The sequence below is a fragment of the Phaethon lepturus genome, unplaced genomic scaffold, assembly GCF_000687285.1.
Source record: "Phaethon lepturus isolate BGI_N335 unplaced genomic scaffold, ASM68728v1 scaffold38807, whole genome shotgun sequence".
NCBI classification, from domain to species: Eukaryota; Metazoa; Chordata; class Aves; order Phaethontiformes; family Phaethontidae; genus Phaethon; species Phaethon lepturus.
Genome location: NW_010553768.1, coordinates 25,610 through 37,848, shown reverse-complemented (window position 1 = coordinate 37,848; position 12,239 = coordinate 25,610). Strand labels below are relative to the sequence as shown.

At 42.3% G+C, this 12,239-nt stretch overlaps 1 protein-coding gene across 1 annotated transcript in view; it reads left to right on the top strand.

The window, feature by feature from the left end:
• The window catches only part of MAGI3 (membrane associated guanylate kinase, WW and PDZ domain containing 3), a gene marked incomplete at its 5' end in the record, with an annotated part of 26,353 nt that overhangs the window by 3,613 nt on the left and 10,501 nt on the right, over window positions 1–12,239 (top strand). Inside the window, 6 exons of the mRNA XM_010291609.1 lie at window positions 414–1,022; window positions 2,040–2,071; window positions 4,219–4,372; window positions 4,967–5,058; window positions 7,214–7,406; window positions 8,611–8,796. Of these exons, the coding sequence (XP_010289911.1) occupies window positions 414–1,022; window positions 2,040–2,071; window positions 4,219–4,372; window positions 4,967–5,058; window positions 7,214–7,406; window positions 8,611–8,796 (1,266 nt within the window). The remainder of the gene's footprint in view (window positions 1–413; window positions 1,023–2,039; window positions 2,072–4,218; window positions 4,373–4,966; window positions 5,059–7,213; window positions 7,407–8,610; window positions 8,797–12,239) is intronic.

The following is a 12,239-nucleotide window of genomic DNA, read 5'->3' as shown; positions in this document are numbered from 1 at the left end:
ATAAGCCCCCCCGCCCCCCCCCCCTCCCCCCAATCCGATTTATTCTGGCTTGAGTTTAGGATGCTGTACGCTATGAATTAAAGTAGAAGACATCTGCTTGCAGTGGTGTACGTGCACTGCTTCATCTCCTGTGGCTGTACTGTATCATTTTTTAAATCTGCTGCAGATTAAACTCTATATATTTAGCACACTGTGTTCTGAGATGAAATAGAATAAATGCAAAGAGGAAATCCTTTATGCTTTTTGGCAACAGATAGCCGAGAGGTAATAGCCCAGCCACCACTTCTTATTAGTTTTGAAGACTGCACAGTGATTTCCTCCAGTTAGGCTTTTGTTCTGAGCCTTGGAACACAGGAGAGGTGTGGGTCATTTTGTTTCTGTTTTTGACACTGTTGAACTTTCTTTTGTAACAGGTGATGTCATTGTAGACATAAATGGAAATTGTGTCCTTGGCCATACCCATGCAGATGTTGTCCAGATGTTTCAGCTAGTTCCTGTCAATCAGTATGTGAACATGACTTTGTGTCGTGGTTATCCTCTTCCTGATGACAACGAAGACCCTGTGGTAGATATAGTGACAGCTACACCTATTATCAATGGACCGCCTGTGACCAAAGGAGATGTTTGTGTGACCAGCCAAGATTTAATAGCAGGAACAGTTGTGTTGGACCAGAATGGAAAAATGGGCCCTATGTTGGTCAATGGTCGTCTGAATGGCCCTTCCATGGATACAAATGAGCAGAGGATCTCCATTGCATCTTCAGGAGGCTCTCAGCCAGAGCTAGTCACCATTCCTCTAGTCAAAGGTCCTAAAGGCTTTGGGTTTGCCATTGCAGACAGTCCTACAGGACAGAAGGTGAAAATGATTTTAGACAGCCAGTGGTGCCAGGGCCTTCAGAAAGGGGATGTAATCAAGGAGATTTGCCATCAGAACGTACAGACCTTGACACATCTGCAAGTGGTGGAGGTGCTGAAACAGTTTCCAGTAGGAGCAGAGGTGCCGCTGCTGATCTTAAGAGGAGGTACATATGTAAATTTATAGTTGTCATATATGGTTATATGCTTTTCAAAAGTCCCTTTTTAGTGTGCTATCTAGATCGTGTCCAGTCTTGACAGTTAAGTAGCAGCTTATTATGTCTCTGAGCCATTACATTCTAAGTTTAATTTATACCCCTGAGTATTTGTGTGAGAGCATGTTGCTAGGATTTTTTTTCCAAAAATTTGATTATGATATGTTTATTCACTGTCTCTTCCAAGTGTCTGGGGAGTGCTAAAGCAAAAATGCGGTCTCTGGCATAATACAAAGTATGTGATGGATAGAGTTTTCTGAGGTTCTCCAAATGTATTCCAGTGACTGTAGCTGTAATGGCCAGGTGATTACAGGAGACAGGAGGAAACGTCAGCAGTGAGGTGGAGCTAATCACTAGAAATACGACAAAAATTCTCATTTTTGCATTTGCATATTTATACCACTTCGTTGACTGTTGGTCACAGACCAGAATGTGTCTTCTCCCCCAAAGCTGCCTAATAGATAGTATGTGTTTGCCAGAAGGAGCTGAATGAATTATGAAGTAACACATGGCTGCTTAGTGTCCCTTTAAGCTTTTATTGTAGCCCTGAGGGTGTCACTTCGAACAGTCGTTGACATTTGCAAAAATCTTCAGGTCTGTTTCTGTATAAATGCTGCTATTCCTTAACCAGCTAAGGAAATAATTAGATTTCTTTGGTAGCAAGAGAAATTCCTCTAGACAAATTCACAAAGTCTCCATGTCCAATGAAATGACATGTGTTTTGGTTGACCAGTGTCTAGCAAAAAGAGAAGTAGGTGTTTTTCATTGTTGTACAACTGGCAATTCTAATTTGAGACTTCTCTGAAGTGATGTTTTTGGTCAACTGAACATTGACATTGCCATTTAAAAGAAGAGCGAATAAGCAGTTAGTATGTTCAACCCAGGAGGAGCTGATCTTATTGCCTTAATACTGTTTAAACTTCTGGTGACCTAGTATTGAAAATGTTTTCTACATTGTATTTTCTTCAGGTCCACCCTCACCTACTAAAACTGGCAAAGGGGTGAGTATTAGTGATGTATGTAAATTTGTTTCTGATGGAGAATGTTTTGGTTACAAAACAGACTCATAAATATGGTCTACTTAAACTCAAAGGAATCTTTGTGTTGAGTTGTTTAATGGTGGTGGTAGTTGTTTCTCTTCTTACTACTAAAGAATCAAGAATGCAGCAAAGATCTTGTATGATGATGGGTGTAGTCTTGTTGATTTGTCATGATTTTAAATGTGACATTGGCACTTAAGTTCTGTCATTATTTCCTTTTTTTGCACTATACTTGAAATTGCTGTCTGTGTGCACACTTCGACCTGCTTTTGTAATGTCATCTCTGGGTTTTAGTCCCTGTGGTAAATCTGCAAGATGATTTAGCAAAACCATGTCTACCCTGCTGGCACAAATTCATTGTCTTAAGTAACTGCTGTCAGAATATCCCTTAAAAGGGAAACAAAATACAGTATCTGTGTGTTTTTTTTTTTCATTGCCAATTACCTGTATTAAAGTGAAATGGGATTTCTAAAGGAAGTTTATGCTACTTTGATATTTCTCAATCCTCACATAGAATTAATGGACTGGTTAATATCCCCTTCTTAAAATGTTTGCTTATCTTTGAATCCATATTTTCCAGAAGTCTCTATGTAGTGGTACATTTCTAGTTTGATACTTGTTCTTGGAAGTTTGATCTGTTGTGGTATCTTTATTATATATTAGCTCAGTAAAGAATCCTTAGGCTTAATAAAATACCCTCTGATTTTATAATGCTGATAGTAATGCATATTTTTGTCATGAGCACTTCTTTTATGTATGAGGCTAGTCAGTGACCAGAGCTGTTTCTTCAAAATGTTTCTTTCTTGTACAGAACAAATTATTTCATTTTTGCAAAACCCCATTATCAGGATGTAGATGTAGCTTCTCTTTATGTCTTTGTCCTGGTGTTTTGAGTATTGGAGTTATATCCCAGCAGTGGGATAATGCAAGCACACAAGTTCAGTGAGCTTAAACCAGAGTGCACTCAATAAGATTTGCAGATTCAGTTCCTTGCAATCATACAGCTGCCCACACTAAATAAACCAGTGCATAAATCTCTGCGGTTTGAGGACGCAAGCCTTGTCAGTGTGGCTCCTGTGTCAGTGCACACTGTGCAGGCATGCTAAAAATACTACAGACTCAGGGACTGGCGTTCTAGCACACGTGCAGTAGCAACTTCCCATGCAGCACTCAATGTTCAGTGGCATTAAGCAGCATGGCAAAATAATCCAGTTAAAAAGGGCAAGTTCTTATGTTTATAAACATGCAAGAAGTGTCAAACTGCTAAATCGCTTGGGGGGACGTTTCTTCCACTCTTAGTAAAAGGGCATATTTAAGTCTGTTCTGCCTGTGCTTTTGTTTAACATGCACAAGCACATGCAGACTACCAGTCCAGTTTTCCAGGTTGGGTTTTAGCCCAAAATAAGTATTTAGAGTTACTTTCGTGCATAATCAGTTGGAAATTAGGATGGGAGACCCACAAGGATGATTGGTGTTCGTTCTTCATGAAATACTAATAGGAGTGTTGCAGCTCTCAGATCTTAAAAGAAAAATGCAAATACTGAATGACTAATGCCTTACACTACCCAAGTGTATTCCTGCTGTTTGGTATTTACAATGCCATTGGGATACCTGCTGCAAACAAGCTGATGTTGAGCACACCTCAAGTGCTCTTGTTTGGATGCAGCTTGGCAGTGGGCAGGAGGCGATGCCCGTGGAACAGCTCGTGCCCGTGGTGGTGGTCTGCAGTCCAGAGCCTTGCAGGCGCCTGCCGAGGAATCGGTTTCTTCTCCAAAGATGACCAGTCCCGTATGCCCTGCTTGGTCTTGGGTGTTGGTAACCACCAGGAGATGGCTAGCTTTACTCATCTCTGAGCATCCGTCACTTCAAATCCCCTTTCCAAGCCCAGTCTTCAGCAGAAATCTGTGTCCTGTAAGGAAGACGTCAGTAGTCTGGTCAGATGCATACGTTGGAAAAGCTGCGTTGAGTTGTAATGTTATTCCCCTATTCCCTTGTTTTGCCCTGCATTTCACCTCTGCATGATGTTTATTGTCTTTGCGTGCACATGTACACAAACTCAGTTATCCCTTTGATTTAATATGGGTTTTGTGGGGTGGGGCCTTTTTCAGAAGGACAAGCAGGACAGTTCCAGTAGTTTGGAAGCTGTCGGTGATCCCATCCCGCAGCCAATGCCATTTCCACCCGCTGCTGTACGACCAGGCTCTCCTAAGCTAGATCCTTCAGAAGTCTACCTGAAGTCTAAGACTATATATGAGGACAAACGTGAGTATATCAACTTGAACTCAGAAATATTAAATTACAAAAGAATCTTTTCTTTGTCGTATGCGTGGTAAAACTACTGTGACTTTTGTATTGAGTTTGTTAACCTCCTGTAGATAAAACATTTCAATAAATGCATAATTCATACAGAAATTAGGAAACTGTGGAACTCCTTTTAAAAAAAAGATACAATATGCTTCAACCATATTTAACAATAAAACAGTTAATCATAGAAATGGTCTCAAGGATGATCTAGTTCTGAAGTAAACTGAAACAGACCTGACTATGTCAGAGTTTACAGAAGGTAGCTCTGAGTTGTATTACAGACCGGATTTTATCCTGGCCCACCATGTAATTTCTGTGATTTCTCCTTTGGCATTCGTCAATCTATCCTTTCCTTTTTCAGCCTTTTCTTGAAAATGTATTTTTCTGTTTTGGAAAGAAACCATCACTGAAGATTTGACTGTTTGAATTATTTACTGTATTCCTGGTTACTGTGTTCTGCTGATAAGAAGAGTCAGAATGCACCATAAAAGCATAATCTTTCAATAATCAAGGAAAGCTCCTTACAGGTTTTGAAATGTCGCTTTGTCTTAGCTCCAAACACAAGAGATTTGGATGTTTTCCTGCGAAAACAAGAGTCAGGCTTTGGATTCCGGGTGCTTGGAGGGGATGGACCAGATCAGCCTGTAAGTGAAACAATTTACGGTTGCCTACGTGTTATCTTGCATTATTACTGTTAGCATGACTCCTACTCTGTCATCCTCATTTCTCTCTCATTCTGAACAGTTCAGTGATGGCAAAATTGATCAATTCAGTAACTGCCTTTTAAAGATCAATAATTGATTCAGACTACCTTTCTTTTTTATCCTCTTCATGGATGACTCTAATCTGCCAGGCTCCCATGTCCTTTCTGCTATCTAGAGTCTGTCTTTGGCAGCAGTTTTCTCTGTCAGGTTGATAATACTGATGGTGTTTCTGTAGTTGCTGCGTCTTGGGAGCACTTGAAAGGGCAGCGCTGGTGCTCAGCCTTTGCCCATTTCCATCTGATCCTGATGGTGGTCTTGGCACAAAATGTGCCCTGGTAATGCTCAGTGTGCCACGCACATCGGTGCATCCCGGGGAGCAGATGAGTGGAAGGAAGCTGTTGCTTACCCTGCAAGAACTCTGTCAGGCCATTCTTTTGAATGCAGCCCAGTGAAACGGGGCAAGATCTGGGATTGTGTCACACCCCTTTTCCCCCACTTCTCCCACCAAATTTTCAAAAATGCATTTTGTTCTGTCAGTCAGTGTGGTTTCTGGTGGATTCATCTTGAGGAGACAAGCACAGCCTTTCCAGTGCATTCTTTCAGGCTTTTATTTGCTTTGTGTTTTTCCCTCTCATCTCGGAATCCCAAGACGAAATGTCGTACTTCAGGATTTTCATGAAAGGCTTGAAGCAGAACCTGTTAAGTCTGGCTTCCTTCTGCAAATGGATGTTGGTGGTGCTTTGCATTGTAACTGGCATAAAAATGTAGCTCTGATATTTGGGCAGGAGGAAGAATACTAGTTAGAGCCTGGTTTGCTTTAACGTGGTCAGTGGCTAGAGTTCAGTTATCATTTTAAGTCGTCAATGTAGTCATGTTTCCTGGCCTCCAGCTGCAGAGCTGTTGCAGTTGGACTTGGATGACTCTCTGCCTGAGAGCTGATTGCCAAGGAATAGCGGAGTTGGAGGCAGAGGGGCAAATGCCAGTGTGGAAACCGCGGGGTAGTCTGTTCCAGTGATGGCAGGCTTTAGGAAACCTCCTCTATTTCCAAAAATGCAAGCATTTCTCTCTGGGAGGAAATGCTGTGTTTTGTACCATATGTTAAGGGCTGTTCCTTCAGCTATCGAGTTAAGAGGAAAAGCTTTTGGAGTAGATACTCATAGATTGCTTTTTGAGCACAGTTAAGGAATACGTTTGTTTCCATTCACAGCTGTGATCCAGTGCTAGCCCTTTTTAATCCTAACATGCATTTAAAGAAAAGGAAGAGCAAAACAAAACAATCTTACTTCTGTTGTGCTTCATAGCATTTGTGGTGTTTTCTTTCCATAACAGCCATAGCTGTTGGTAAGTGTCATCATGAATGCTGTGTGCAGGTGATTTGCCCTTCATTGCTTAACCTCCAACAACTACTGGACATAATTATTCTTAATCTTTCATTTAACCTGAATGTGATTCCAGCATATGAAATAGTGTGTGGTATTCTTATCTGTGTTATATTTAGTAGTGCTTTCTGAGGTGGGGTGGACTGAGTTGATAAGGGGAGTGCAGGTGTTGGGATTCATTATCTAATCACCAAAAGCTGTGCACTGAAAAACCTTGAAGCATGGAACTCGCTACTTTTCAGCAGTAAATTTGGGTTCTTTTGAAAGCTTTTACTACTTCCCCAGTGACTCTGGGGAGGCCTTGGTAAAAGAAATAAAATAAATGGAATAAATGACAGAGGGTTTTGTTTCAATAATGTCTGAGAAATCATACATATGTAATATGGACACTGTATACTTATGTCAAAAGTTGGGCTTTTTAACAAACTGACAAATATGCTCAGGTGATAGTGATGCTTCCAGAATTGATGGAAATAAGAATCAAAATTCCCCCAAACTTTGTGTATTTACTAAATACTTTGAGCCCCTAAATTGTATCCAATGAGTCAGCTTGTGCAAAGTACAATCACTGATTGTGGTGTTGCTAGAATTGGACAGTCACATAATCTTTAAAAATATCTTCCCCAAAGCCCTTATCTGTCTGGATTCCAACCATTATCATGTTCTGATGAGTTCATGTTCTGCCATTCAAACACCCAACTCTGCTCTGCTGACAGATTTATATTGGAGCCATAATCCCCTTGGGAGCAGCAGAAAAAGACGGCAGGCTTCGAGCTGCAGATGAGCTGATGTGTATCGATGGAGTCCCTGTCAAAGGGAAGTCGCACAAACAAGTTTTGGACTTAATGACCAGTGCTGCACGGAATGGTCAGGTGCTGCTCACAGTCCGGAGGAAGATCTTCTTTGGTGGTACGTGTCTGTCTGTCCAGAGAGGGTACTGCAGGACACATGTCTGGCTAAAGGAACACTTACATTTTTGTAATCAAATCAACTAACGCTCCTTTGAAACTTATCAATTGCACTAGAGCTGAGCAGCCCAAGGTTCAGGAGGGTCAGCTGTAATTCTGAGTAAGGGGAGAAAAGCAGAATTTAGTAAGCCTGATGGTTTGGTGCTTGCTAGTTCGCACTGCTTGCACAGGTAAGGCTCTGAAAATTATGATGGCAGTGGTGTTTTCTTCAAACCTTTTTGCAGATATTAGTTAGAACAGCCACTAATGCTATGCAAATCGACTAATAACACAATCTCTTTTCTGTACAACATGCTGTATTCTCAAGTCTTTTGGCATCTATTTGTCGCAAGGATAAGTGCATTCAAACAAGAGATGATTCAGGGCAGCATCTTGTGATTCTGTAGCTTAGATCAGTGTCCAGATCAACAAGTGTACAGGAGATTATTGTCCTTGACTCAATGTGCTGACATGGGAATGGGGTTCAGCAGAACTCATAACAGTCCCCAGTTCTGATTAGCAACCAGTATTGCTTTTCCATTGCATTATTCAACCATTAATTCTGAGTATATACAAGTAAAAGGAAAGAATATTTTTAAGATCAATTATCAATTTCTTTAAGATGCCTTCTGATAGATAGACTACTTCAGGACCAAAATTTTGTAGGTTTCCTAAAAGAAAGCCTGGCTTAAGTCTTCAAACGGCCTTTTAAAAAACGATTCCATTGTTCCAAGTAAACAGTTGTTCCCCACTTAAGATAGCAAGAGCTGTGGTTTGTAGCTGGATCTCTGCCATAGATCTTGTACTTGTAGCATGCAGAAAAGCCATGATGGTTTTTTTTTTACTATAAAAAGGCATCAAATCACCCTGACAAAGTGTGTACACACTGCTAAGTCTGTTCGGCTGTGTGCGACCAGGGTGCAGCAGGCTTTCCTTGCATAACTGAGCACACCGGTGTAGGACTCTGGGCCTTTGAATGCTTTATCCTGCATCTGATTTCTGTTTTATACAAATTGTATTGTTAATAAAGTCACCCCTTACTTTCCCAGACAGACAGTGTTTCCTCATGCTGGCACTGATACTGAGATGTACAGTTTTGCTGTAGCTGCTTGGTGAAACAGCACTATTGTTTTTTCCTTATTTGTTGTTTGTCTGTTACCTGCAAGGGGAAAAGCAACCAGAGGAGGAGGAGTCACAGCCTGTCTTGATGCAAAATGGCTCTCCCCGACTGAATCGGGTAGAGTTTGCAAACCAGCAGTCCCCAGAGGTCTATGATGTCCGTCTGCAGCGGAAGGAGAATGAAGGATTTGGCTTCGTCATCCTCACCTCAAAGAGCAAGCCTCCTCCTGGTGGTAAGTGCCATGTTCTGGTGGTGTTGTCGCTGCCTGGCCTCGCTGCGTGATGCTTCTATCAAAGCTGCTGCTGGTGTTAGCAGGCACGAGCAGGCCTGCAGCTTCTTCAAGGACTTCTCTTCTGTTAATGTGCTGGTGTTACCTACACAGCACTCTGCGTAGATAGTTGCCTTTCAATCACACTATTTCACAGCCCAAGCCAAGAGAGCTTGGTCTGTCTTCATGTTTATGTTCTCTTTCACCCAGCTGTGACATAAGTGAGGAGCAGGGGGAAAGTGTACCACACGCGACCAGCCCGTACACAGGAGTGTGCACTTGTCACAGGGCAGTCTTCTGGATGTGGATAGTCATCAGGCTGTGGGTGATGTAGATTCTCACACTGCATTAATTCATAGGCATTTTAATGAAAGTATAGTTTCAACCTTGGCTTTATATTACCTAATAAGGTAGAATTTCTTATTTTGGGGATCTGAGAAAGTAGAGGATGCAGTACTTCGAAGAAAGCAATGAAGTTGTTACTGTCAGACAGATAGGGTGTTTGTCTAGGAAGATCATCAAAATGAAAAAGTAGCATGCTCTGGTATTACAGTTCTGAGATATGGACATGGCTTCAGGCATAGTTGTAAAGATAAACAGCAAAATAACCAAGGTTAAAAGCAAAAATAAAAAGAAATATTGTGAGCGGAAGTGACTGAGAGAAGCTGCTTGCAGGAAGCACTGGGGTCCACCTCGATTAATGGAAAGGTGCATGACCCCCTGCACAGGAGCAGGTCAGCTCAGTGTGACCAAGTACGTTGGTATTCCTGGTGGCTGCTACTTACGTAGGAGCGCCAGGTAGAGGTTACTGAGTATTTTTTGCATGAGGTGGCGAGTAGGATCATCTTTCTGATATTCATTCCCTTTGGCCATCAGGTTTGTGTTATCAGTGTCAGTCCTCAAAATACAAGCCCAGCTCAGTGTGTTCACCCACAAATGAACTCAATTCACTGACATTAAGGTACAGATAACTCCTGAAATCCTTACTCAGTTCTGTTAGTTCCTTAGTGTAAATTGCCCTCCTGAAACTTCCTGAACTGGTTCCAGACAGACATAATGACGGCTTGAAAGTGTGTCACTTTTTTATTGAGCCTCAGACACTTTCTTCTGTTTTTCCACTTCATTTTACTGCACAATAAAAAAACAGCAGGAGCGCAGAAAAAAACTGTTTCTAAATAACATTGTGCTGAATTCATACGATATATATTTAGAGTGTGATGCAGTCTTGGCTCAGATGGTACCTTTTCAAGAATGTTAAAGCCAGCTGCGCTGGAAGCGCCTGGCGCGGTGGGACGGTGCAGCGGCAGTAGCCCACGCACAGAGCTGCCCACTGCTGTTGGGTTTCTGTGGCAACAGCAGGGCGAGCTGTCACCCGCTGGTGCATGATGCTGTGCAGATGATTGTGTACCGCATCAGAGTGGCTGTGGGTTGACTGTGTTTTCTAGTCAGTCAGATATTAAGAAGAAAATATTGTAAACATAATTATTCTGTAATGTATTGGTATTCTGTTATAATTTAACTGTACTACAGACATGTTTGTCTGAGAATCTGCTGCAAATCCCTCTTTATTTGATCTTTTCAGATCTAATAGATCTGAAAGTAGAAGACAACTGAAACCAGTTCCAGTGCTGGAAACATAAACCTTGTGGTCCAGGCTGTTTCTAACAGGAAAAGACAGACGCTGGTGCATCCACGGGCTGTGCTGTGCAGAACTTTTCTGTGCCACATTTTAACATGAAGCTACTGTGTTCTTCTAAAGCTACGATATTTTAAAACAAGTAATCAGCAATTGAGTCTGTAACCCTGCAGTGCTTTATTCTTCACAGTTGGCTCTTAGTTTTATATAATGCTTAAAAAACCAGTCTATTAAGGGAAGTGTAATTAAAATTTAAACTCATGGTAAACGCTAGAAGGCATCAATGTCTGTTCCTTTGCAGTAACTTCCGTGTGTGCTAGCTCATTAAAACAATCCTTGATCGCTTTTTAATCTTGGGTGGCTGATGACACTGTGAAGGTGTTTCAGGTTTGCTGTCATGGTTTTGAAAAGCCAGCTGGCAATCCTGACAGGTGCATAATGTTCTGCACCTCTCCTATCCCTCAGAGAAGAGTATGTTTGGGAGAGCAGCAGCTACAGAAAACAGATACCCATCAAACCCACTTCAGGTTTTGGGGATGCAAACAGGCTTTTACATGAAGTACCAGCAAGATCATTTATGAAACATGTGGGGGTCAGTCTGGAGAGGTGTTTGGAAATGAGTTACAAAGGAGTAGTACAGCGGTTCCTGCACAGAAGAGCCCAGATAGGGGATTTTGGAAAGGACAGGAGGCAATTTTGCTATGCTTTCAGGCATCCAGGTGAATGAAAGGCAGTTTTAGATGCATGGGAAAGCATGCTGACTGATGTGCTGTGATGTAACACGAATCTGCTCTGTCGGGGCCATGTCAGCACGCAGGTAGTTCAATGAGCTGCTCTTCTGCCCCAGGTTTTGGTAGGTTTCTCCCATCACAATGGCATCTTGCTGGCTGCCGATTGCCATCTGCAGTGCTGATGTTCGGGTCAGCAAACCGTAAAACAAGATCTCTCCCTGAGCACCAGCTCGGCGGGGAGAGCGCGGGAGCCGCTGGGGCCGTGGCAGTGCTCTCCCACGGGACAGGGACTGGAGGAAGCACCGTGCTGGAGTGGAGCATTGCTCCCTCCTGGTGCCTTTTTAGTTCTGCTTGTTCCTCCGTCTGTGTTCACCTCTGGGAAAGTAACTAAAAGCAGTCTTTTTTTCCTTCTACTTGCAAAATTCACTCTTCCCTGTTCTGTCTTTTCTGGACCCGTTGCTTTGGCCTCTAGAAGAGTCTGTATACAGAGCAGAGTTCATGAACTGAGGAAGCCAAGCCAGGAGAGCTAGCTAAAATTCAGGATGATTATTACAGGTGCAAGTTCATCTCAGAGCAGGAATAGGGAATGGGTTTGTGCAGATCTGCTCTAGCACACCTTGCTTTGTTGCCTGGGTGTGCCGAGGGTTGCTGCTGAGGTGCTCACCAGGTTACTAAGTCAGTCTCTGGCAGGAGAAGTTTGATTTCCTTTTGAAGTGTATTTTAGGCTTAATTTTTGGTTGCAAGGAGGAAGAGTTAACCCATGAACCCAGGTTTCTAATGACTCTGTTAAAATGGATGTCCATAACTGTCTCTTGAGTCCATACAGTGCTCCAGGGTCTATGCGTGAAATGGAAAACAATACATTGAGTGGCAAAACAAACTGCTTCAGAGAGCTCTTGGGACACATGCTCATCCCTTTGCAGATGTGATCCATTTCCTTCCCATGTTTTCCTTTAGGCACAACACCTTGTATGTGACAGGCTGTGCTGTCAGGGGTTGGCGTTCCCATTTTTTCATTATTTGCAGGTTTTTCTTGTACT